Source organism: Daphnia carinata, chromosome 2 (assembly GCF_022539665.2).
Source record: "Daphnia carinata strain CSIRO-1 chromosome 2, CSIRO_AGI_Dcar_HiC_V3, whole genome shotgun sequence".
Classification (NCBI taxonomy): domain Eukaryota; kingdom Metazoa; phylum Arthropoda; class Branchiopoda; order Diplostraca; family Daphniidae; genus Daphnia; species Daphnia carinata.
In genome coordinates, this window is record NC_081332.1 from 3,960,870 (window position 1) to 3,985,352 (window position 24,483).

At 41.1% G+C, this 24,483-nt stretch overlaps 8 protein-coding genes across 17 annotated transcripts; 3 read left to right on the top strand and 5 right to left on the bottom strand.

Moving 5' to 3' along the window:
• Positions 1 to 458: 458 nt before the first annotated feature.
• LOC130686732 (uncharacterized) lies at positions 459 to 3,775 on the bottom strand. 3 transcript variants are annotated; one of them, XM_057509884.2, is made up of 9 exons: positions 3,501 to 3,775; positions 2,694 to 2,999; positions 2,543 to 2,617; positions 2,281 to 2,472; positions 2,137 to 2,223; positions 1,838 to 2,065; positions 1,598 to 1,776; positions 1,072 to 1,537; positions 459 to 1,013 (listed from the first exon to the last, which is right to left on the bottom strand). In XM_057509884.2, the coding sequence occupies exons 1-9, from the start codon at positions 3,511 to 3,513 to the stop codon at positions 739 to 741; spliced, it is 1,821 nt and encodes a 606-aa protein (XP_057365867.1). In that variant the 5' UTR covers positions 3,514 to 3,775; the 3' UTR covers positions 459 to 738. The 3 variants fall into 3 exon arrangements, with proteins under 3 accessions (XP_057365867.1, XP_057365864.2, XP_057365866.2); XM_057509881.2 differs by lacking the exon at positions 3,501 to 3,775 and having other exon boundaries at positions 2,281 to 2,469; positions 2,694 to 3,025; XM_057509883.2 differs by lacking the exon at positions 3,501 to 3,775 and having other exon boundaries at positions 1,072 to 1,534; positions 2,694 to 3,025.
• Positions 3,776 to 4,157: 382 nt separating this feature from the next.
• Positions 4,158 to 7,731, bottom strand: LOC130686738 (plexin domain-containing protein 2-like). Of its 3 annotated transcripts, none has more exons than XM_059494167.1 (11): positions 7,529 to 7,731; positions 7,108 to 7,327; positions 6,900 to 7,052; positions 6,675 to 6,774; positions 6,344 to 6,610; positions 6,142 to 6,277; positions 5,726 to 6,065; positions 5,585 to 5,667; positions 5,428 to 5,499; positions 5,181 to 5,323; positions 4,158 to 5,111 (listed from the first exon to the last, which is right to left on the bottom strand). In XM_059494167.1, exons 1-11 carry the CDS (start codon positions 7,608 to 7,610, stop codon positions 5,043 to 5,045), a joined length of 1,665 nt encoding a protein of 554 aa, XP_059350150.1. In that variant the 5' UTR covers positions 7,611 to 7,731; the 3' UTR covers positions 4,158 to 5,042. The 3 variants fall into 3 exon arrangements, with proteins under 3 accessions (XP_059350150.1, XP_057365875.1, XP_057365876.1); XM_057509892.2 differs by having other exon boundaries at positions 6,900 to 7,062; positions 7,115 to 7,327; positions 7,529 to 7,730; XM_057509893.2 differs by lacking the exon at positions 5,428 to 5,499 and having other exon boundaries at positions 6,900 to 7,062; positions 7,115 to 7,327.
• Positions 7,732 to 7,984: 253 nt separating this feature from the next.
• On the bottom strand, positions 7,985 to 9,197 carry LOC130686760 (uncharacterized). 2 transcript variants are annotated; one of them, XM_057509920.2, is made up of 5 exons: positions 9,016 to 9,197; positions 8,737 to 8,883; positions 8,581 to 8,678; positions 8,398 to 8,519; positions 7,985 to 8,339 (listed from the first exon to the last, which is right to left on the bottom strand). In XM_057509920.2, the coding sequence occupies exons 1-5, from the start codon at positions 9,089 to 9,091 to the stop codon at positions 8,186 to 8,188; spliced, it is 597 nt and encodes a 198-aa protein (XP_057365903.1). In that variant the 5' UTR covers positions 9,092 to 9,197; the 3' UTR covers positions 7,985 to 8,185. The 2 variants fall into 2 exon arrangements, with proteins under 2 accessions (XP_057365903.1, XP_057365904.1); XM_057509921.2 differs by having other exon boundaries at positions 8,954 to 9,067.
• Positions 9,198 to 9,479: 282 nt separating this feature from the next.
• On the bottom strand, positions 9,480 to 10,851 carry LOC130686757 (E3 SUMO-protein ligase NSE2-like). Of its 2 annotated transcripts, none has more exons than XM_057509917.2 (4): positions 10,716 to 10,851; positions 10,499 to 10,648; positions 10,256 to 10,434; positions 9,480 to 10,165 (listed from the first exon to the last, which is right to left on the bottom strand). In XM_057509917.2, the coding sequence occupies exons 2-4, from the start codon at positions 10,608 to 10,610 to the stop codon at positions 9,767 to 9,769; spliced, it is 690 nt and encodes a 229-aa protein (XP_057365900.1). In that variant the 5' UTR covers positions 10,611 to 10,648; positions 10,716 to 10,851; the 3' UTR covers positions 9,480 to 9,766. The 2 variants fall into 2 exon arrangements, with proteins under 2 accessions (XP_057365900.1, XP_059353587.1); XM_059497604.1 differs by having other exon boundaries at positions 10,728 to 10,836.
• Positions 10,852 to 10,979: 128 nt separating this feature from the next.
• Positions 10,980 to 12,638, top strand: LOC130686751 (vacuolar protein sorting-associated protein 72 homolog). The gene is made up of 5 exons (XM_057509909.2): positions 10,980 to 11,254; positions 11,310 to 11,439; positions 11,495 to 11,754; positions 11,813 to 12,214; positions 12,281 to 12,638. Exons 1-5 carry the CDS (start codon positions 11,112 to 11,114, stop codon positions 12,582 to 12,584), a joined length of 1,239 nt encoding a protein of 412 aa, XP_057365892.1. The 5' UTR covers positions 10,980 to 11,111; the 3' UTR covers positions 12,585 to 12,638.
• A 144-nt stretch (positions 12,639 to 12,782) lies between these two features.
• On the top strand, positions 12,783 to 13,786 carry LOC130686761 (uncharacterized). Its single transcript, XM_057509922.2, has 2 exons — positions 12,783 to 13,003; positions 13,098 to 13,786. The coding sequence occupies exons 1-2, from the start codon at positions 12,886 to 12,888 to the stop codon at positions 13,469 to 13,471; spliced, it is 492 nt and encodes a 163-aa protein (XP_057365905.1). The 5' UTR covers positions 12,783 to 12,885; the 3' UTR covers positions 13,472 to 13,786.
• Positions 13,787 to 13,967: 181 nt separating this feature from the next.
• LOC130686723 (uncharacterized) lies at positions 13,968 to 22,139 on the top strand. 4 transcript variants are annotated; one of them, XM_059494156.1, is made up of 7 exons: positions 13,968 to 14,314; positions 17,695 to 18,137; positions 18,459 to 18,747; positions 18,827 to 20,596; positions 20,661 to 20,903; positions 20,962 to 21,067; positions 21,134 to 22,139. In XM_059494156.1, exons 1-7 carry the CDS (start codon positions 14,236 to 14,238, stop codon positions 21,780 to 21,782), a joined length of 3,579 nt encoding a protein of 1,192 aa, XP_059350139.1. In that variant the 5' UTR covers positions 13,968 to 14,235; the 3' UTR covers positions 21,783 to 22,139. The 4 variants fall into 4 exon arrangements, with proteins under 4 accessions (XP_059350139.1, XP_059350140.1, XP_057365848.1 ...); XM_059494157.1 differs by lacking the exon at positions 13,968 to 14,314 and adding an exon at positions 14,690 to 14,984; XM_057509865.2 differs by lacking the exon at positions 13,968 to 14,314 and adding an exon at positions 16,604 to 16,757.
• Positions 22,140 to 22,476: 337 nt separating this feature from the next.
• LOC130686747 (XK-related protein 4-like) lies at positions 22,477 to 24,469 on the bottom strand. The gene is made up of 5 exons (XM_057509904.2): positions 23,874 to 24,469; positions 23,585 to 23,805; positions 23,375 to 23,530; positions 23,070 to 23,305; positions 22,477 to 23,011 (listed from the first exon to the last, which is right to left on the bottom strand). The coding sequence occupies exons 1-5, from the start codon at positions 24,323 to 24,325 to the stop codon at positions 22,682 to 22,684; spliced, it is 1,395 nt and encodes a 464-aa protein (XP_057365887.1). The 5' UTR covers positions 24,326 to 24,469; the 3' UTR covers positions 22,477 to 22,681.
• Positions 24,470 to 24,483: the final 14 nt, after the last annotated feature.

Here is a 24,483-nt window from a genome sequence, read left to right on the forward strand (position 1 = left end):
TCCCATTGCTGAGTCACCAGTATTAGCTTAAATTTAAAGACGTAAATGCCGCTACCAATACGGTGCCACGATAAAAAAAAAAAAAAACACCGTATACTGTAGTCTGAACGCCGACTTGACTCCTACCCTGCGATACCATTGCTGCACCTATCGTAGATTTACACCATTGCCAAACGGGACTCAAGTGCCATTCAAGGCGTAACATAATCTCGACGTTCAAACGCATTCTATAAACAACAACAGATATCACGGGTTCTGCCTACTTGCCAAGAGCGAAACTCGTACGTAATGCGCAAATGACAAGCAAAATATGTTTGACTAATCCGCGGTTAAAATATAATCGAGTAGCCTGAAAATATAGTCCAACTGTTAAAGAATATTAAACACCCAGAACAGAAAAATAAGGCAAATTGTTAACAGACATCTTAAACATTAAGAATAAATAAAAAGGCATCAGATTCGGATTAAAACTTGGTTATACTTATCCACGCACAGGAGAAAAAGGAAAAATAGTTTGTCACGTAATATTCATCAACATACAAGAAAAAAATCTGGATTGCCTATTCTGGCGAGGCTAAGAACATAAGAATAAGAGAGCGCTTCAAAATTCTGAAAAGTAAAAAAAAATAATAAGAAAAAATAATAATAATCATAAAAAATTAAAGGCAACAATTCTTGATGTATCATTAACCACCACGCAGAATGAAAATAGAAACTTGTTTAACTAAGCTGGGATAATCAAATCCGTTTCCCTCGTCGAGATCTTAATGCTTTTTGTTTAAGCCGTTCACGATATTCTGCCAGCTTTTGTGTGCAGTGCTTTAGGTGTTCGTAAGGTTCCCACGTATTGTCTTCTTCGCCATAACCTTCCCATGAAACGAGGTATTCATAGTCTTCCTCCTGTGGGTTAGAGTCTTCAACTTTGTAAAGCAATCGTCGATCTAAAATTTTTCCCACAACGAATTCATTGTCACTCAAGGCCTCATCCGTAGTTGCATTATTTTCCCACACATCTGTTAAATCAAACAGGATTAATTGCAAATATATTTGACAACGTGCAATGCAATTTACCAGAGGTGTTATCTAGGTTTTCAAAACCTTTAGCTGCTTCTGCGAGTAAGTCGACATCAGGCACTTCTCTGACAAAGCGGTCCAGTTCATAATCCATTTCAGGTGTAAAATCGACTCCACTGTCTGGTATGGGGTTCGTAATTGAGTCGTCTCTGCTTCGTGTCATGCCAGGGACTGCAATCATGTCCCTGCCATGATGAGATACTGGCGTCACATCTATACCGTGTTCTGACACCGGTGTTTCGGGCGTAAAATGATAGCGGGGGGTGTTACTCGTTTCGTCAAGTTCCCCGACGAGTCCTCGAATGGCAATATCTGTTTCGGTGTCTTTTCGCGAGTTTGCATTACATGATCTTAAACGAGTCCTTTTTCTTTGCGAGCTACAAGGTTGGTCTGATTTAGCCGCTTTTGGTTCCGATGTTGATTGATCAGTGTCTGATTCAACTATAGAACGCTTTTTTGCCTGCTGGGTGTTACAGAAAAAGTCAGTTATTCATCAATAAAGGTTACGAAGTAGCAAACATACCTTAGACTTCTGTGTTCTGACACGATGAAGTTCATTGCCGACAGCGTTTGCAACCCATTTGCGAGAAACGATGGCTACGGCAGCTCGAATAAAGATTTCGCGACATTTCAGCATAGTATCAAAAGAACCTGCAAACCAGAGTTCATCCAGCTCGTTGTGCAAATGTTCCTCATGTTGCACTAAAAATCAAAGAAACTGTCAGGGTATTGGAGGTTTTTTTTAAACATTATAATAACATACTTAGGTTTTGACTGATTGGTTGATTTTTCAACTGTTTCAAAAAAACTTCCTTCCATAATGAGCGGGCTAGCTGATCCATAGCAGCTTGGTCCATTTTCTGTTTGAGTTCGACCCGTGGTGGTGCGCAGCAGGTTTGAATATGCAGTTGAAATGGGGGTATATGGTGGAAGAGCTCAAGGCAGTAATTGCATATTAGCAATGGGGAACTGCGCGCGTAGTCCAGACAGCCTTAAAGGTTAAAAGAACAAGATGGGAAATTTGGTGGTTGTAGCACAAATAAATATAACTGCCCGTTTTACTTTTAAGTGTGTCTATGTCTAACATGCCACGGATTTCCTTCTCGCCTGCTTGCCCAAAGCCACTAAAAACATTTTGGAACGCCTCGTCTTGAAGAATTAATCAATTAAACAAGGTAAACCAGATAATAATACAAAAGAACGTACCGATCTCATCTTCGTTAGGTTCTTGCAATGGCATGACCTCCGACGTCCTTGTTAAAATGGTCTCAGTTCGAATCGAATTTTGCTCGTTGGTTGAACACCTTTCATTGTAACTAGTGGTGGGCGTGGCCATCAGTTGGTCTTGACCAATCAACGATACGCCGGCTCTGTTACCAATATCCAACAGTGTTACTGCTAGATAAAAAAATTTCGTCCTTTTTGGAACTCTGAAAGTAAACAAGAAAATCTTATACATGAAATATACCGGGGTTTTTTGTGCCATCTTCACATTGTCTCATCTGATTACTGCAATCGAGGAGAGTTCCATTTATAGGTGCATCTACAACAACATGTCCTATTAGATGTCGAACGGCTGCAAAAAAAATAAAATAAATAAATAAATTATTGTACCATACCCCAATCTGAAGATCGAAAACTTTGGTTCTCGCTGACGGGCTGATGTTCCGAATTCGGTTCAAGAGGAGTATTCGATAACTGATTCATATCAAATACGACTTCTCCATTATGATTTAGCAAATTGTAGATCTCGTTAACTTGGCCGGTAGAGTTCCGACAAAACTCATCCAATCCAGGCAATGAGGGTAAGCTAGTCCCATCAAGTAAGACACTAGCATCAGCACCAGCTAGACTCATTACATCATCTGGAAACATGGTGCATGAACTGGATTCCTTATCCAGGTTGCTGTCAGTCACTGCGAACACTGAAGAACTCATGATGAATCATATAGCGACTGTGGACCACATATATAGAAAAATCAGCAAACACTTCAGTTACCATCAGGCCTTTCAGTTTTACTCATGCCTTATATGTATTCATGCTTCAAGCATTATATCGTCTTTTATTAAGGCACTGTTGCCTTCATCAAATCTTCACACATTTCATTAAACTTAACAAACTGGTTTTTAGTTTACTGGAAACAACTATGGAGACCTACGTGCAAGAGATTACCTATAAGCCACCAAAATTTGTTTTTCTTGACAACGTAGTTGTTAAAATTCAAACAATCATGTTTCCAAGGAGTAAATGAATTCATTTCATGAATTCAAGGAGAAAAAAATTTAGTTTCCATGCCAAGTTCATGAACTCTGAAACAAAGGAGTGTCGTAATCGCTAATGCTTTACACGTTCGAAATTTACGTTGAAAATAAACAAGCATCGGTTGAAAGCACAGCCTGAAAAAGAAAACTTAACAAATGTTTACCTTTTACTTTCATAGGTCACTCGATGAGACGCCAATAAACAAGTTGAAAGCAACAATGAATACTGCCACCAACTAACGGTTAGTTCAAAACAAGTCAAACCACGTGTCGACTGATCTTCGTCACTTTAAAAGATTGAATATCTTGAAGTAATGTCCAGATAATCCATGAAATTATCTTAATTGTTCGGAATCTAGAATACAGTTTTATGTTTTAGAATACTTCGAATTTCATATTTTCAGTGCAACCGACATAACTGTTCTCATGCTGTCTACTATTTCTGTTGCTGGCGGCATTCTGACTTTGTCATAAAGAGGGGGCGAGCATCACATGCAAGGGGTATGGGTATTCTGCATTCTTTTTCAGCACGACCCAAGAGCGCTGTTGCAATCCTTTAATAAATATAATCTACTGTTAAATGGCAATAATTCTGTTATTTTGGTTACGGTTTAAATTCACGCTTAAAATATTTCGCTGTTTATAGAAGTTTAATTAGTTTACGTTGCTTAAGTTTAAAAAAAGATGACCAATCTTTTTGTCCAGTGCGGCAATCCATCAAACAGTCAACATTTACGAATTACATCATTAGTTTTCGTGCTTTTACCAAGTAAATGGATAAAAATTGAATAGCATGAATAGACATCTCGTATGGAACTGGCTAAGAGTTTTCTGTGTATTCGCATTTTAATAAACACAAAGAAAAACTGCCACTTGTTAGAATGTCTCGAATTGGGGAAACAAAAATAAAGTGAAGCTCCCCTTCGAACAAGGCACACTCATATGATTGGTAAAGATCAAAATGCCGGAAAGAAACAAACAGAGAGCAACATGATAAAATAAAGGCCCTAAATAAAGAAGGGTAGAGTGAAGGCCCATCGACAGGGGGAAAAAATTCTATAAAAAATGATAGAACTCGCAATTGAAAGAATATCCAGGTGTAGCAATTGGAGGCTGATGTTAGAATAACGAGAGTTACTATATACACTACCCAACTATCACATACCGGCAATTTTTGCTGAGAGAAAAACAAAATAAAAGAAAAAAATAATTAAACTTGCTGCCTAAAATTGAAGGTATTGTGAATAAGAAAGGGGAAGACGAAGTAAAACAACCAATTGAAATGTGCACGCTTCTCGCCCCTCCCCCCCCCCCCCCCCCCAAGATTGGAGATGGATCTTAGCCAACAAGTTTACCCATCATAAGACAGATTTTTTGTAACATATATAAGTATGCATAAATTGTTCCCCTCCCCAGTGTAAGGCATCAAATTTTATATTTCGATTTGTTCAACCAGCCGGTGTTAAAAATAGAAAAAAACGAAAGAGGTCTAGTGTGCATACAATTACAACATGCACGACACTCCAATGGAGGGCAGGGTGAAATAAGGAAATGATGATTAATTTGGGTTCTTCTTATTGCCAACGCTGATGGCAATGGTTCGTCTGACATAAGACATCCCAGGTGAAAGTCGGGGCTAGCAGTGAATGGGTGCGCATAATCTGAAGGCAACCTGTATAGTACAAGGCAGGACTCGATGTTTTCATTTACATATGAATTGCAGCAGCGGTGTAGTGAGCCTCTCCGGATCTCCATCTCCACTGGGCAGGGCGATACTGCCAAAGCCAAGTCACAGATTTGAAACATAAAAATTTTGATGGGTTTGTTTGACTTTGATTAAATACCCGAATGAAGCATTGTCCTGATGATGTATGGGGGTTTCTATAAGCGTAAAATATCCACCCTCCTAGACCTAGAACTATTGCGACCAAGAAGAGGATGCCAACAACAGATGAAACATTGGAAGCAGTGGCATCTTCAAGGGCATCTACAATACAAAAGAAAAATTATGATAAGATACAAATTCACAAAATGACACAAGATTTATAGAACAGAATTATTTAAAACCCACAGAATTATTAATCACCATACCATTAGTGTTAGCTCGGGCTTCAGAAATTGGAAGAGATAACGAAGTAGAAGTCGAAGTGGTTACTACGGGAACTTTTAGTGAAGGAAAATAAGATTTGTTCGGTATTGTTAAAAGCTCGGTTAAGGCCAGGAGTTTCAGAAATACTAGAATGGTTACCATTTGTCACAAGGCTGGCTGATGGATCGGAATCATCCCAAGGTTTAGGAGTTGACATAACCGTGGTAGCAGTAGGTGGAAATCTGCGATACAAAAAGATATATAATGATCCTGAGCCCAATCTTCTCGCAATTTAGATACTTGGTAGGCACAGGAGTAGGCAATGTGGTTTCCGCTGGTGGAGGCACCGTAGATGACGGGATGTTAACAGGTAGGCTACAGATTGTTGTGTTATCTATGAATAACTTGTCACAACCCTTTACAAGCCAGTCTTGTCGAAAACGGTCCATGCCATCTGAGCAACGCTCAGCTGTGGAACACCAAACACATTCAAAACCAATGGTATTTGAGATGCAAGTATCGCAAGAACTGAATGCAACGCATGTAGGCAGAGCGGTGAAATAGATAGCTGAACCATTGGTGACTTCTTCTGTTTTCTTATCTATCTTATGATACTCATAAATTGTCTTGCGGCGAACAACTACAGAAAAAAACACGAAAATTTTTATGATTTAGAGCGACTAAATTCAAACAGGAAATCGGAAACCCAAACTCACAAAAGATGGTTCGGTCAATGATGTAAGCGTCAGAAACGCCCACTTTGACAGGATGAGCTTCATCGCCAATTGTCGTGACGGCAATGGGAATGTCTTTATACGCGAAGATAATATCACCAGATTTTAATAAAGTTGCCTGAAATCCAAAAGGTCCGAATACATTAGATGTTTCCTGCTTAAAACGCAAAGTTTGTTATTTTACCTGGAATGAAAAGGTCCCGTCATCGGGGCGATCCTGGAGGGCTACCTTGTCCCACTGAACTGAAAACGCCGTGCCATTGTCCATATACTTGATAGTGGAGTAGTTACTCATGCTGGTGTCGAAATTTGCCATCAGCGGAGCAATGTATTGGGTAGCAGCCAACCACGAGTGTACGTAGTCCCCGGTATACAGGAAACCTCCAGTGGCGATGGTTATGTTACGCACCCAATGTCCGTAGAAGGGGAAATCGAACGAGAGCGCCACTGTCTAAAATTTCATAATGACTCCTTAGCTAATCAAGAAACATCTACTCCAGAATTTAAAAACCTACAGCGGCACGACGGTGTGACTGAGAGAGCATGTCATGAATTGACGCATTTTCTTTGTCGAAATCAATCCAAAATTGCATTCCTTGTTGTGAATATGTAGAGCTATTAAGAGGTTAAAAAAGTAATAATAATAATAAGTAAATTTTTAAGCTTTCTGTTATTCTATCATGGAATTCTATCCAAAAGGTTTTGGTTACAAGTAATTATCACTACAACAACTTCCATACCTGTTATAATATTTATGGTAGTCTTGGGTAACATTTGTTACAGTGATATTATCACCATTGTAGTCTACTTTTGGTAGCTCTTCTGTTTGGAGTGATATTGTAAATGCTGCTGTAGAAGTTGGAGCAGGAATTGTTGTTGTGTCTGTGTTAATGCTTTCTGAAACTGAAAATAGAACTTGTTATATGTAACCTATAAAATAAATAATACAGCTTACTGTTTCCTTGTTGCATATCAGCAACTTCACTTGCATCATTAACTAATTTTTGATTTGTTGAATTTCCTGGACTTGAGTTTGATTGACGTTTCATAAAAACTGGTTTTTTGGTGCTCTCTGTAATGTCCACAACCTGTCTTTTATTTAGCAGCTTTATCACAGGCTCTATATGCAAACTAGGAAGCTCGTCTGATTCGTAAGGAAAATAGTCATCTGTCAAAAAGATAGAACATAAAACATGAAATGAATAAATGGTTACCCAACCATGCAATGCTAAATTCCCTATAATTAATGATACACTTTCTATAAAGGTAACCTGTCATTTAGTTCAACGCAATTTTTTGCTCGAACTCGTTAAAGTTAACAGTGCCATATCATACAATTACTAAACATCACAATGGGGTTTTTATATACCAGCCGAGCAATTGCCGATGAAAGCGAGAATAGCGAACACAGCACACCAGTTCTTCAAGTAAAATTTTTTGCTTGATGCCATTCTCCGTTTCTTTTTACGACTGACACTATGAGTAGACACTTGTTCCACTCAACTTTTACAGACCACTTGTTGTAGACAGCTGAGCTTCGTCAAATCAGCCTTTCCCTGCTCACCATGGAGTTTGATACGGCAACAGCGTTGCCGAATATGTAAACGCTCCCTGAAATAGCAAAAACCTTCGTCATCCTTTCCGGCTCAATTGTTATTGCTTAATTCTGTGACAATTTTTAATCACTTGTTAATTACCCATAGAAAGAAACCCATTTTAATAAATCAGTTAACCACATAACGCTTTAGCCTATTTGACGTCAGGTAGAAGAATATGAATAATGCTCGCATTTTTCAAATGTTTATTTCATGAATAAGCGGTGATGTAATGAAAATCAATGTTTTATTCTCTCGATTTCGCAACAAATAAAACTGTACAGCATCTATATGTTTCAGAGGAACTGCCTTGCATGACAGATAACCTTATCGTATGTTAAAGCTTTAACGGATGGATTTCGAAAAGCGCTGTTAATTTTCTGAATTGCACTTGATAAGACATGAGCATGCTTTACACCAATGTCTAATATTTAAAGTTCTATACGTGTAGGTGATTTTCTTGGTCTAATGTCGGACGGCTTGAAAACGACTACGTTTGGAGCTTTCACAGTTGACCTTAAATGAGTCGGTACATCCTTTCCAGAAGGATCCGGATCGGCTAAGCTGATACTGGACATGGCAGATCTGGAAAGAAATCCTTATGAAAAGTTTTAATAGCTGAAACAATTATATTAAAACTTACACTTTGAAAGTTTTTGTATCTTTGTTCGTCAAATCGCATTCTAGTGCGAAAGCTCCGTCTCCAGGCATAATGAGCTCTTTATCGTGCTGGAGAATCAATGTAATTTGAAATTTCTCTCCATTCTGAAAAAAAACAAAATAGTTAAAATATCTAAAAGACTACCAGAATGCTTAATGGTCTTACATCCTCAACGTTACATTCATCGTATGGTATCCTAAGCCGGAAACGACGCCCACCGTTAGCATCTAAAAAGCATGGTGGCTTCCGTGAATAAAAGCTACCTAAACGCCAGAAAAAAGTGAATGTTTGTCTCCACAAAAGATATTTTTATTGTTTTACCTCTGGTATATAGTACTCCCTTGAAATCTGCTTGTGTCTCAATGACAACTTGGAAGTTATTGCTCCCACAATCCAGTCGGATCTGGTCAAATCCTGATGCTGTTACACCAATGTTCATTCGTCCAGTCACATCTCCCCTCCATAGTTCTGAAATCAGAAGAAATCAAAACGAATTATTATCTAAACATAGCAGCTAGCAGTGTATCTATAACATTACAGAAAATGACTTTGGATTGTGTTGGCTAGAGGCCAAGAAAGGAAAAACGCTTGGTGATTCACCTTCGGCCAACGATGTTAAAGTACACAACAGCAACCATGCCAGACACAAAAACAGTGAATAAAGATGAAAAAACATTTTAACACCACAGTCTCTTAATAATTTCAATACTAAGATGGTACTAGACTAGGCTACGTATAAAAAAATTATGTCGGTGTATGTAAGAAACACCTGCTGAATTCTCACTGTATCGATTGCTACCTAGCGAGTTTTCATCTGTCAAAAAGTTTCCCAATTAGCCTGAGGTGGTCCTCAACCTGTGATGCTTTGTGCAAAGCCAACTTCTATGCGGCAGCGTAATTTGTAAATTTTTTTTTCGGAAAAGAAAAATTATATCTGGAACATTGTGAGCGAAAACAACAGAAAGATAAACCTATTTATATGCTTCGAATCTGGCGCGACATTAATTAGTAATACTTTCTTGCATCCTTAAAAGGGATCAGCTATTTTAGAAACATACAAGGCCTAAATTTTCATAACATGTATTTTTCATTTAGTGTAATAGTTTGTTGTTGTACAATGAAAGTTCCCTGACATAGTAATTTAGGAAAAAAGATAGAAGACACTGAAAAGGCCGTGGCGAAACCAGTGATTAATTTGTATTTCTATAAATTATCACGATTCGTTTATTGACTCAGGATGACCTATTCAAGTATCTTATTTCGAAAAAAAAAAATGTGATGTACATATACAAAACAGGATATTTCATTTGATCTGGGGTCGATTCAAAGGAATCCCAACGACAATGTAAGATTATATAGCAGCTCTAGCTTTCATACGGGTAATATGACGTTTGAGTTCGTCGTCCGGAACAAGATCATCGGCTCTAATCGGCACACGGTTATTGCACCCCATCCAATAACATTTTGTATTTTTGTTTGCAGCCATCAAACTTTGAATGATCTCCTTTTCATAGGAATGTTTACATCTTGAATTCTTCACAGGTTCAGAAAATTCCTTTTTAGAATAGGGATCTATTGTCTGAATGGTTTCTCCTGTAACCGCTAATCCATCCTCATTATCCATTTCTTGGTCTTCTATATTACTGGTTTCAGTCTCATTGAAGTCCTTCATGGTGACATATAAAGGATCTCTTTCCAAGAAACCTTCCGGATGTTTTTCTAGTTCTTTTGACATGGTATTTTTTAACAACTACATAGAAAAGTATTAAAAAAAAAAAAAAAAAAAAAAACTAATGTGATAAGTTTAAACATGATATGCTTTCAGCAAGACATTTCTTACTTGATTTATTTCTTCATGTGATGTTGAACACTTCCTGCCATCACAGATTTCTCTTTCAGCCTTCTCTGTGCATAACTGAATTACTTTCTGTTTGCTTGTTTTGAGATCTTGATGCCTCATATCAAGCATAATATAATCTTTCATTGCATTTCGAAGTCCATCCAATAAGCCAGGAATCTCTAAATTCAAAAGCAATAGGTTCAAAAGGGCTAATGCTTGTATGCAAAGATGAATTTATTATACCTTCGTTCAGACAGAAATTAGGAAGCATGTCATAAACCTGGATGATCTTATCTTTGCCTTTTTTTATGTTGTCAGTAATCTCTGAATTAGAGACTGGAAACCTTTGTGCCATCTTCTTGTTCAAAATGCTGTCGCAACGTCGGCATTGGCCTACAGCGTTCGCGTATACAAAATGTATTGAACTTTATCAATAGAAAGCTCAACATAAAACATTTACCCTAGTCGCCACCTGCAGATAAAAAATCAAATAATAAAAGGAATGTCACACAGGCAATAAATTGGGATGTTTTTTTTATAGCAAGTGTTAAACGTGCTTAACAGATTTTAAATACGCAACGCAACGCTCAATCTCAAATAAACATTCCATGCTGGAGGCGCCTTTGAACCAAGCCATCTACTGGAAACAAACTTAGCTAATCAAAATCCTCGCGATCGTAGATGACGCTGAAATGCGGCGTCTGCTTGCTATTGGATTGTTAAAACTAGAAATTAAACTTTGAGGTTTACCTTTTTTGTCTATTATATACTCCTAGTTCTTAAGCAAAATAATTACTTACGAGTATATTACCTTTTCGATGAAAAAAAAGTTCTGTGTTGACTACGAAATATCAAAATGTCACTTCAGCGTGAACGGCGTGTTAATGCTGGCAATCGTCTGTCAAAATTACTCGAAGAAGAAGAACAAGACGATGATTTCTATAAAAGCACCTATGGTGGATTCAATGACGAAGAAGACGACAATGAATTTATTTTCAAGTATTGGTTTTTAAGTTTAATTATCATATGGCCATAAAACCTTTTACTAAAATAGGGCTGAAGAGGACCAAGATGATATTGTAGACTCAGATTTCAGTATTGATGAAAATGATGAACCTATATCTGATCAAGAAGATGAGGGTACCAAACGAAAACGTGGTGTAGTCAATACCAAAGCATATAAGGTAAAATTTTTTAGAAAACTTATTATATAATCATTTAATTCAAAGACTTATATAGGAGCCAAAAGCTACCACAAGTAAGCATTTAAAAGGTGATAAAAATATTGATGAAATGACAGAAAGGATTGCACAAGCTGGAGAAAAAGTGGATGATTCTTCAGAAGTTCCAAAAGCTAGATCGAAATATGCCAGAAAGACAAGAATTCCTTCTCAAGCCAGAGAAAAGAAAGCAGTACGTCAAACTACTGCACTCAAATCAGCTGAAACCGTTCAGAGACTCAGAGAAAGAGAAACAAGAGGAAAAAGGAAACATAATAGGTTGATATAAAATATGATTTATGTGTAACATAACTAATGTATTCTTGGAATCACATAGGAGAGACAATGGTGAAAAATTAACTCAACAACAACTTCTGGAAGAGGCAAAGGAAACCGAGTTACTTAACATACAGTCACTCGAAAAATATCATCAGCTTGAACTGGAGAAAAAAAAAACGAGGGTTGTGAAAAAGGCTCCCACTGGACCAACCATTCGCTATCTCTCAACCTCCATGCCGCTCATACAGGAATTAAATGCAGAGCCGGAACGAATCAATGTCGAAGAAGATGAGGATAAAGAAGAAAATTTAGTTAACCAGACCGGCATTTCAGCGCTAGTCGACAGCAAATCATGCTGTGAAAGAACGTTCATCACCTTTTCAACTGACAGTCTCGTGGAGGCTAATTTCAGTCGGAAAAAAGTCAATCCACCTCAAAAGAATGTTTGCCCTATCACCAGGTCGGTTTGACTGATGGTATCTGATATGAAAGGAAAAATATCGTTTATCTACAATCTATCTTTCAGGCAAAGAGCCAAATATTTTGATCCGGTGACTCAGCTACCCTACTCCACCGTTCAGGCCTTCCGGATTCTACGCGAGGCCTATTGCCAGCAGCTAGAGGTGAAAGGAGACGCCAACGATGCAGAGATCGCCCGTTGGATTGAATGGCGACAAAAGTACCGCCAAGCCCGACTCGCCGCTCTGGCTGCCGCTCGCGCCCAACAGGCCAACGCACAGGGAAACGCTGTACCGACATCGACACAGCAATCGACACCATCTTCAGCAGTGAAACCTTCTAATACAAACAACTCAACTACAACGATATAAACGAAATCTCCACTCCATTTCAATTGCCCTAGTTAATAAATTTTTTTCTTTTTATTTTCCATTAAGGTTATCATCCATGTTTCTCTTCGTCAACCCACTGTTGTCGAGGAATTGTCCAGTTTTTAAGGTTTCGAATAATTTGAATACCGATTCAATTTCCATCCGTACTCCATACACGAATCACATGCTATGCGCGTCTGCGATGAATAATGCATGAATATAATTCTCAAAAGCATCTAGCTTCCGGTTAGCAAATAGAGATGCCATTTATGGTGTCGCTAGCTACCGATAAAGTCGCACTATGTTCGACGTTCGTCTCTATTACTGTGCTGCTCTTCTAAGTCAATTGGCGACAATCAATTGTCAACTGGTCCCGTATAGCGGAGCAACTCGATTTGTTCCCAATTGGTGGATGGCAGGTAAATACATCACACGAATTAAAGAATCCAAGTTAATCTTGGGTCTTTCCTTTTTTTTTTGTTTTTTTTAAGCTACTGTTATCTTTTTATCCAGTTCACCAGGCTGTGGGAGAGTGTCGGAATTCAGGGGACTGCTCTGAAGGCGAGTGCTGTGTCCGCTCTACGGGATCAAGGCAACACCTTTTTTGTTTACCGTTACGCCATTTAGGCGAAGCATGCCGACTTCGTCAAACTTTCACAGAGCAGTCGAATCGCATCTATTTGAATTTGTGCCCTTGTGGCAAAGGCCTCATTTGTCGTGAATCGTACACGGGATGGGTAGACGCCGAATGTGTTTCTTTACGCAATCCAGCTGAGCTACTTCGCAATTCTTTCTTGCAAGCGATCCTTAAGGCCTTGGAAGAGCAGAGACAGCATAATTGGCAGACGAAAAAACGCAAAATCCCTAACAGTTGGGTTTCAAATTAGGTTGATATGACGTTGACCTTTTCACCGATTCCGGGTGTTGGAAAGGAAAAAATGCCATGGTGTTTCGTTTGATTTTTCCTTCTCCCGGCATTGTCTCACGATTCGTAACCTATTGTACATATAGAAATGAAATGTTATACAACGGAAATAACCACTCCCTTTTGTAAGGGCTCTACCCAAAAAACAGGAGCGTGTGGACGAGTTGCGGTTTCGTGTTGACAACCCAGTACGTAAATCATCTGGGCGAGCAACGTTCGTGCAACAACCCGGCCATCGCTGTCCCACAAAACCCGTTATTATTACAAGTGTTTCTTTAACTGCTGCGTCCTTAATGTAATTTGAGAAAGCTTTGCAACTTGGTAAAAAAAAAAGTTGGATTCTATGCGCATGAACACGGGCGACAGACAATTTGACGGATGTGCTTTTATTCGGATCATGCGCGTTGTAACGTGATCAATACAGTAGAAAGTTCTGTTGTAACGACGGGATTGTATACACTCAAAGCGTCTTGGAAAGTTCGGCGAGTTCCACGATACCTTATCTTCACCAGCGTTTTGATCAAAATAGATTGTAAATGTAGAGCTGGAATTTCTACCTGTGTACGAACTGTTAGTGACATCACTTTTCGAGGCGGTTTGCTTTATCATAACTCCCATCGCCACTCAATGTGAGATACCGACAAGAATCCCAGCTGGGGAATTTTCGAGGAGGATCCTCGAGTCAGCGCAGCTATAGCTACACGAGTACTGTAGTGAACGTCAAAGATGGCCGACGACGACGACGACTACCAGCTTGAATCACCGCCACAAGTTTCGTCCTGGACTTCGTCTTCTGCCTCTGCCGGTATGTACGTCTTAAAAAAATTCTGTCGACTCTTCCGATTCGGTTCAATCCGTCATTTTCACAACTGCCGATCGTATAGAATGCCCGTGTCAAACAGCCTCTTGCCCGACGCCGATTGACATCATAGTCTTGAGCCAAGAATGTTAGTAGCAACCGCGCCATGCCTAAACCGGACCCGCCCTATCAGCAGCTGGCGGCCACCCGCCTTCTTCCGCCGCATCCACGACTTTCCCTCTCTCTCCTCCTTAATTATTTATAGCTAGCCAGTAAGAAAAAAGCGTTAATAAAATAAGCGAAAAAAAAAAAGAAAACGAGCGGTCGCGCCTTTCGCCGATGCGCCAAAGCGCTCACGTTCCTGCACAGCTGCCAGTTTCGCAAAGGCTTCACTTTGTTTCTCTTCTTCGTCGTTGTTGAGTGTTTGCAAATTTAGCGCCTATTGATTACTGGCCTTGCTAAAGCGTCTACATTTGTTGTTGTAGTTCATCTGTAGTCCCGTAGTTTGTAGTTATCGTAGAGCCGTAGCAATTCGGTAATGGCAATTGGAGTACAGTTGTACGCATTAGCAGTGTGCGTTAGTCGATTAACTACCGGTTCGTGATGCTTCTATCGTTGATTTGGTTCCTTTCCAATCGTCCATGGAACAAACCAACAGCGGCAAATCTCCCATCTAGTAAGTGTTCTTTGTTTACTTTGCCAGTTCCCGTATTTGAGAGTTCAACCGACAAATCTATCTTTCAATGGAAAGAAAAATCCGGTTGTTAATCATGTGCCAGATCATGTATAACAGATACTAACTGTAGCAACCGATTAAAAGAAGAAACTGGATGTTGTTAACTGCAAACAAAAATTGATCGGCTCTACAGTCTTTGCCATACATTCCATTTCTAAGAAAAAAAAGTTAGGATCGAATAGTTGAAACATCTGGAAACCATCGTTTTTTTTTATGTTTCTCACTCTGTGGGTGCAAGTTGAGAAAATAGTGGAGACGGAAACTGTGATGGATCGAGTCTTGACAGAGGATAAACAAAGCCCAGCAGCCAGTCGTGTTGTTCTTGTTATTGTTTTGCTAAATTCTTTTTAAGCCGTTGCTTCGTTCCTTTGTTTCTCATCTACGAACAAAAACAAACAAAAAAAAAGTAGGGGAAGAACTAACAGGACATTTTTTCATTGATGGCCATGTCAATTCAAAATCAAAAACTGAAAACAAAAGAAAAAAACAAACCTGTGGTTCGAATCGGGCCAACAAGTAACGCCAACAAGAAAGAATGAAAAAGAACTAAAACAAGAAAATTTTTCCATGGACGAGTTTATAAATAACCTAACGTGTGTCTCGTGTGACGAGCTTGTGTTATCGGAAAGAAGTTGTACGACGTGCTGCTCGCACGTAGATACAACACGAATCAGCTGGCAGGTCCCTGTGACAGAGCCCCAATTTCGCATAGTTGCGATATATCCATGTAAAATGAAAACGACGTCCGTTTCACTCAACAATAGTGATTTATGAATAATGTACCAATGTAGTTTAGACCTGTCGAATTCGTTAAAAACAAATAAAGTCCTTTTTGGAATGATTTTCTGTTGCTACTTGAAATGTACACAAGAAAACATTTTGGGGCAGAAGTGTGGGTGTCTTCCCAGCTGAACTAATAGGGGAAAAAGACGAGACACATCGATCAGTTTAGAGCACGAAAGAAAAAGTGCTTCGTTTTTCTGCTGGCCTTTCGTCTAAAAACTATTTTTGACTCACGAAAAGTAAGGGGGGACGTGAATCTCTGCACGTTCTCCCCTTACTCATTTGGATGCAGTCACCCTCTTTTTCCACTTGAGTATAAAGAGAGAGTGAAAGAGGGAGAGATCACATGAAAGTCGGAAGAGGTTCACAACCCTCCGGTCGCACTCTGTCAGTCGTCGGTGGGGACACATATCCCTTCCTCCCTATTTTATTCTGTTCCTCTGTGCACCGCCTGCCTGCGCCGTCGGGCGTTGTTTCACTGTACGTCGGCGCCCCGTTATATCGTTACACGGTCCGCTCTATTATCAGTCAAGAGCCGGCCAGGGCCGCGTTTGGTTATTGCCACTACACATCAGTGAACGATGGGAAATTGAGTGTGCACTCTCGGCTATCAAGTGTGTCGTGCTGCATTGCTCTATGATTTTTTTTTGTTTTTTTTTTTGTATGTGTTGGTTATAGGGAATAGGGAAAAAAGTGTGGGCCGTGTGTGTGGTTTCGTGTTGTTATTTTCCCCAAAGTGGCTTACATTTTAACTATTCTGGAAATTTACTGAAAAAAAACAAACAAAAAGGGCAGAGGTGTGGTTTCCACTGCGGAAGCGGTGATATCCTTTACTTATCTGCACATTGTTCAGGATTTCATTAATGTTTACTCCTATGCTCCTGGCAACTTTTGTTATCATCTACTTTGCTTTGGATATCAGTATCAAAGGTCTGTGGAATGAATTTTTCCTGGAACAAAGGGAGAGCTTACCTTATTCAACAGGGCTGAAGGAAATTATGCACTTGTGGAACTTTAGAAAGTTTTATAATTAGAAATCACAGCAGCAGCAATGTGACAATGACAATACGAATCTTCATGTGGCTTTTCGAAAGTCGTTTTTCAATTGTTTCTTTCTTTTTAATCAAAGCAGACGATATTTTCTTGTTAAATTTGTTATTGACGTTTTGAGAACATCAAGGTTTCCGGTGCGGTTTGTCGCTTGGCCGAAGCTTTAACTCTTGTACTAAAAAAATAATTTTTTTCAAGAAAAAAGGATAACACCACACAGGCAGGACGAGCAATGACTCATATGTGAATAGAAAGAAGGAAAGGGGAGTAGACTGCGTGCGTCTGGGGGAGGGAGAGGAGCTACAGTGTCGGATTACTTGGAGGCGCCATGTTGATTACGTAGAAGGGGAGAGGGAAAAAACTTTCCGTCCCACTCTCTCTCTCTCACACACGCAGTCTCCCCCCTCTTTTTCTATCTGATGTGGAGAACCCAACTGCTGTTGATGTTTGACAGTCTTTAGAGCAGGATGGGCTGACTGCGAGCTGCATTCCAAGTTCTCAGTCTGCCTCGATCACTCCATTCTACTGTGTGGGTGTTGTTTGCCTTTTTGTCGATTTGACCCAATGGCTCTACCGTGGCATTACCACCTAGCAGGTTGTGATTCTCAAACGTTAAATCTTATTCATTCGAATGTGCATATTACTCTTGTGCTCTTCAGTGTTTGAATAGTTTGTTCAATCAGACGCGTGCGCCATGTCGGCCAATTAGCGATCGATCAATCGCAAACCCTATCCTGTCACTTGCAAAGACAACGTGCACGTCCCCACTGATTGGCAAATGATCGTATTGTTGTTTTCTTTGCTCGTGTATTTTTAGGTCTAAAGCGAGGTTCCAGGGCAGCGGACACGCCATCTCGAGTCGGCAGAGTAACGCAACACGATTCCAATTCTAACCCTATCAGTCCCGTTCCAACTGGACCGGAGGACGAGGAGGCGGAGGAAGACGAAGAAGAGGTGATAGAAACAGTGACTACGACAAGCCTGGACCACTGTCAGAGCGAGTCGTACCATTGGTGTGAAGAGGACGATCTAACGAGCAGCGAGGCGGCCACGTCGACGGACAAAACAATCGGTTCGTCCGGCGAGCCGGATCATTCGGCCGAGGAGTACGCTGAAATGGCCAAGAAAGTGGACCAGAATCTCGCCCATATCGATATGGAGAACTTCAAGTCGGCCGATCTCTTCCAGACGGAGCAAATCCGCTCCCTACTCATCGAGTACAACCGGCCCATCATGCGCAGCCAGTCGCCACTCTCGCAGGTTCGTCTACTAGAACTCTAGGACTCATGCCAAGGAGGTTGCTAAGAATAGTTACACTAATATTTTATGTCTGTGTGTGTGTGCGTGTGTGTGTGTGTGTGTGGGTGAGTTGTGTTGTGGGCTTGCCCAAGTCGTGGGAGAGGGGGATGGCGGCGGAGGCAAAGCTAACGCACACACACGAGCCAAGGTCATTCCATTCCGATCTCGTTGGATAACGATGGGGAAAAAAATGATACAGCTGCTGCCATCTATCAGATCCAGCAACTTGAAAAAAGGATTTTTTTTTATGTCGTTTATAATCCGACTTTTGTTCTCGTACAGGACGATTCCAGTTTGACTGATTGTGGGTCGTTGTGTAAATCCGGTCCGCTATTCTCTCCTCAACGGGCTGTTCCTGGTGTTTGTGGAGTAGGAGGAGGCAAAGGAATCAGCCCGTCGGATTGCAGCATTGATTCGTTAAATATGGCAGAACGTGATGAGTGTTGGCTGCTGGAGGAGGCCGGCGACGGTGCCAGCCAACTTCTCTGCCGCACTAATATGACAAACTACACTCTGGCCTGGAGCTCTTCTGCTTCCGGAACCGATCAGGATCTCGATTATAACGAACCCGGTAATGATGCGAAATAAATTCATCTTTCCTATGTCCGTCTCCTTCAGACTCTTACGTTGATTGTTAATAATTTCCATAGGTACGAGTAGTTCGGGATCGGAGCAGAGTCACTGGTCCTCCTCCGGAAGCGGGGGTCATCAGCGGGCACCACCTATTCCACCATGGCCGGTGGCTTCTCGTCAGCAATTCTCTGGATTAAGGAACGATCAGCCTCCGCGGAAGTTGCAGTGCTGGGCTGGTCAGCCAACAAATCAGCCCGAGGCACCCAAACCCAACGTGAAGAAAACGCCGGAACCAATGCAAAAATCGCACAAAGAAGAGGTCCATCAACAGGAAATGCGTCGGACGGAATTAATTAATTTCCAGTCAATCGCTAAGACGGAAGACAGTCCCAGTTTGTCTGATATGGATAACGGCAATGGAAGAACAACGTCGAAGGATAACCGAACGAGACAGCGGCCCGTTTTCACCAAGACGGAAACGAAAGCAACCACTCCGCCATCATCGTCGACTGGGTTATCATTGTTGCAGATCTACATGCGGCAACGATCGCAGACGAGCATGGAACGTGAAAGTAACAAGAAATCGGACGACATCATCGCTTCCGGCGGAGGCGAAGGCTGGGTGGAGGACTATCCGAGCAGTGCGGATGAAAAACTCGGCCTGGAATCGATCTCTAGCTCCCTTGCGGACGAAGACGATGACGACAGTGAGGAAGACGATGATAGCGAGGAGGAGGAAGACGAAGATGAGTTGTGCCAAAATAATCGTTCGTTGACGTTGACGGATGTTAGTGACATCGAGCAAACATCGATCCAAATCGATGCCGTGCCGTTCAATACAACAGCGGCAACGTCAAGCTTAGACAAGTTGATTGCCAAAATCAAGCCATTTGAATTGGGCCTGTCGCCAGCTTCCATGGAAGAACACTGGAACTTTGAGAGCCGGATGCGGCTGGCTGCCCCAATTCCAGAAGCCAACGTCGGATTGATGGATAAGAGTTGCCAAGTGGCCATCAATCCGCCTTCTTCGGCCACTCAGGAAGAAAGTACTTTGACGGATCCCGTCAAACCTCAGGCCTACCTCATCTTCCCCAGTTACAGCCTGCCGGATTTGAGTTTCCTCAAGAAGCACGACTACACCTGGATCGGCGATGTGCTCCTATCGCCTCAGAACTTGCCCGCTTCGGCACGCAAACCCGAACCAAGTGCAAAACAGACAACGCAGCGGACGTTCGACGACATCAAACGTCGCCAGATGGGTCATGTTAAAGATTGGGAATCCTTGAAGATTTTATTGCCGGAAGAAATACGTCAACAGATCAACAACATTAAACCGTCACCAGTCAACCGAAATAGCCGGCCAAGACCGAAGAGTTGTGAGCAAGCTGTCATTCTCCGCAACGCAAAGAAGACTGTGCCACGACCAGTTACGTGCCGAGGTTCAGTGGCATGGCCGGACGCACCCGCTGGATACATGTTGCCCACAGTCCCACAATCCCCTACCGGCGGAACGGATGGCGGACCTCCGCCTTTGCCGAAGAGAACAGCCTCCCTTCCACACAGTCCAGCAGCCACCAGACAACGTCGCACCTTTGGATTACCTACTGAATCTGTTAAATCGTCCGCCAATAAACGGAATCCTCCGCTGAGTGGGTTGGTCAATAAAACTTCATTTGGTTACACGATGCGCAAAACGGTTAGTTTCGGCGAACACTTGAGCGGTGGTTTCTTGAAAATGGCCAGCCAGAGAAGACCACTTTCATTATCTCACTGGTCGGGCGGTGGATCGCTTGATATGGACTCACCGACGGATGAAGATCTAGCCGTTAACTTGGAACAAAAACAAGGTATTGTTATGAAAGTAATGAATTACATGTTTGTGCTAACATTTTTTTCCTATAAATTCGATAGAACTCGTAAAAGCCGTTTCGGTAGCCTGCTCTCAGTTATGCAAATTAATGAGTCAACCAATGAACACAAATGACGAGGATAGTTGTGTCAATCACTCCAAGTCAGTAGCCAGGTGTCTGACTAGTCAACTCAGTCCGGCTATCTACCAAATATTATCGGATGGCCTTCTATCCAACGTCAATACTTTCTTTGGTCAAGTGAACAATTCTGTTTGGAGAGTGGTTGAAGCTTCCGTTAAAAAAGGTACTCTCTTTTCTCCACAAGCAAGTGATTTAAAACTTTAAAATAATTATTGATCTAGGCCCTGGATTGCCATGGATCGAAGAATTGGTTTTTTGTTTAAATAGTGAAGAGAGTCTACCTGAAGGACCGGTTAGGTTCGGCGTTTTCATCACCGAACTTGTCAAGTAAGAAAAAAAAAATGGTAACATTTGTTAGAATTTATGTAATCGAATGACCTATTTTTTCCGTAGCATGGGAGGTTTGGACTGGTGGCTGGACAATTTATCAGCCAAGGAAACGATTTTACGGCGCCATTACGCCCCGCACGGCTTCCTCTATTTGTGTCACACATCTACCCGACCGCTAATGGACGAAATGCAGAGCTACCTGCGACCGTTGGCTGCGTTGCCATTTGATAATAGCCTACCATTACCGCCCCCCAAGAAGCCAATTAGCCCAATTAACAAGCCAACAAATACTCACGTGGGTACGTCAAGCCCGGCGAAGCCAACGACACCGACAAAAACCATTTTGAAGTCTCCGACACGGTCTAAAACCCAACGGCCCCTGTCGTACGTGCAAAACAGTCCCAGCAAGACAAGCCCGAAACCCCAATACCGGCGCACTCAGTCGCAACATTCTGGCCTCTCGCCAAAAAAGTCAAATGTCGCACAGCAACAGGAGAACAACAAGACGGAGACGAAGGTTGAAGAATTCTCGTCGCTAAAACAAAAATGGGAATCCTTGTGCGGTGATAGACCGAAAAAACCGAATGAAACCTCAACCGGTGGTAACAAGAGCAATGCTGCCGCCATTCCAGCTCCGGTTACGGCAACCGCTGGTGAAACGAGTCCTCTGAAATCAAGGATTCCGCGACCGGTATTCCGGTTTAGCAAGTAAGAAAAATTATTTGATCCCTTTTTTTTTTCCTTCTCTTCTTGCCTCACTCTTGTTCTCTCTTTCACCCCTTTGCTCGGTGTGACAATTAATGTTTCACAAAGAAACCTATACGTCTTACGGCATAAATTATATACATATATACGATATGATTTGATACAAAAATGGTTTGCTTTGATTCGTTCTCAAGCCAACATCTTCCAGTTAACACAGCCTCTTCAAAACAAAGAGGGGAAAAATTATTATAATTTTTTTTTTCGATCGTAGAATTGCAAAAACTCAGTTTTCATGACTTATAATCAAGCTGGCCGGTTAATGGTAGACGGTCCTGAATCGCGGTATACATTGTTCCTGTTTTCACGGCCGAGTTGTGTGTGTATTATTGCTTGTTCGCTTCATGTTCAACAAAAGCAATGAGTGACTATGAGGCACATCGTATCTTTCTGCTAGTCGTTTATTCAAATATGACGGTTGATTCTTAGTGCCGTTTATCTTTTTGGAAACAATTGCCATTCACATTCGATATCGGCCAGTACATGACACGCCGATATGTATTATTAATAACATATTCTCAGTGTACACTTCAATACATACATGACAAAAAATGTAAACGCTGTAATTATAGTATCAAACATACCTAAATTCTCGTAAAATTTAGCATTTTACTTTTTGAAGAAAACACAATGACGCTGTAAAAAAAAAGAATGTGTATTTTGAATAGGAAATTGTGCGTAAAGTGCGCTGACTTATCACAAAACAATAAGCAGAAAGAATGGCAAAGTGCAGATCAAGATCAATTCCTGACTTACATAGTTGAATATATACATATCGTTTGTCAAGCCATAGGAAAGTGTTACATTTTGGTTCACAAGAATATCTCGTTGAGGAAGAGAGCAGAGATTCTACACTTCAGGTTGGGCTTCCTGTTGAATAATGTCAAGTCGGCCCATTCGAGCGGGACTAGTACGAGGAGAAGGAACGCCATTGACAATAGGAGGTTGAACATCACTTAAGCACAAAGTGGTCCCATTTTTACTACAGATGCCAACGTTTGGCAGTAACAAGTTGGGATGGAGACTCTTATAATAGAAGCCAAGCAGTGCGATACTCAAAGCAAAAGATCCAAACTGTCCGACAAGCGCCGGATAATGAAACCACGGACGGGTTGGACCGTAATCAGCCACCTTTAGCCACCATAGTACCATAAGGGTGGTATTCTCAAAGAAACAAACCTGTCAAATATCGAAATGGATAAGATATGAAGTTCTTAATTCAAAGTGAAACACTTACGATATAATAGAAGGCATAGCGGAATCTTGTTCGATCGGGTTTAACGTTGAAGAACGTGAAAACATGTATAATGGCCAAAATAAGGCAAAAGAAAAATTCTTCTGTACGGGTTGAACACGCGGCCGTTCGTTGTAACCATAGCCAAATGGCCATTAAGATCCAATGGCCAAGGCAAACAGCCCAAACGAACCATCCATATTCGGAGGCAAAGAAGCTAAGGGCGATGACGCGAGCAACTAAATAAATGTTTAATAATAAACATTTATTTTTAGGCAAAGAAATTTTTTATTAGCGCTAAAACTTACTGATCCCGAAAAGGTGAGCAAAGAAGAGAATGCAGGTACCAAGTAAATGAATGTTTTCCTTATCTACTTGAGCGAAACGGAGCGATCTGTTATAGGTTGTTAATGCCCATGCGAGGCTAATAACTGAGGTGACAACAGAGGCAGCCTGGAAAGTCACTACAGAAAAATATGTTTACATATTGGACAACAAGCTCGATATGAAATAATTACCTGCTAAAGGATCAGTTCCAAAATCGAGTTTGGTTTTTGCTATTATGTACAACTGTAACACAAGCTGTGGTGCAGATTCCATGAAACATTCAAACAGTCGTAGGAATGTAGCATCAGCATCTTCATAAGCCATTCTGGCATAGCACTGGCCCATCTTTCTGTAGTCTTTCCTTTTCTTTGCTCTTCGGCTTTGCAGTCCATAGCGAAGGGTATCAACATACCTGAGGAGGAGAAATATGGTTACATTTGTTCTCTACGTGCAAAGGCTAGTACTAGTGAATACAGGTACCTAGCAACTGGAGAAAGGAAAAAGATTAGGCAAAAAATCCTAAATGCCCAAATGCACTTTGAAACTGGAGGAAAATTTTGGTTGTTCTGATCTTTGATGTACCACTTGGTACTCAAGCCAGACATGGTAAAGGCAGGGATGGCCACAAACGCCAATGTAAATCCAAAATACCAATAATGCCCCATATTAAAATATGTGGCTGCCATAAATCCATCAGTGATAAGGTCAGCGACATAGCTGCATATCGAAACAACGATACAAACGACATCAAGCCAGTTGAAATTTGCCTTTCCTCGTAGGCCATCCACTTCGTCAAACTCTAAATGACTTGATTCCACTAAAGACTTCTCTTGACATTTGTCTTTCTCATTCTCAGAAGATATACGTTCGTGGCATGCCCTTGGTAACAGTTTGCTTGGTGAGGATACTATGCTACCAGTGATGTTATCCATTTCTTGGGCTCGTTTCTATGGAATCACTTTTGATGGATGTTCAAACGCGAGCCGTTGAAGCACGCACACCTGCGTGCTGACTGTAATTTGAAAACGTTTTTTGTGCCGTCTGCCGACCGCAATAACAGGTAAGATTATTTGTAGGTGGCAGTGAAGTC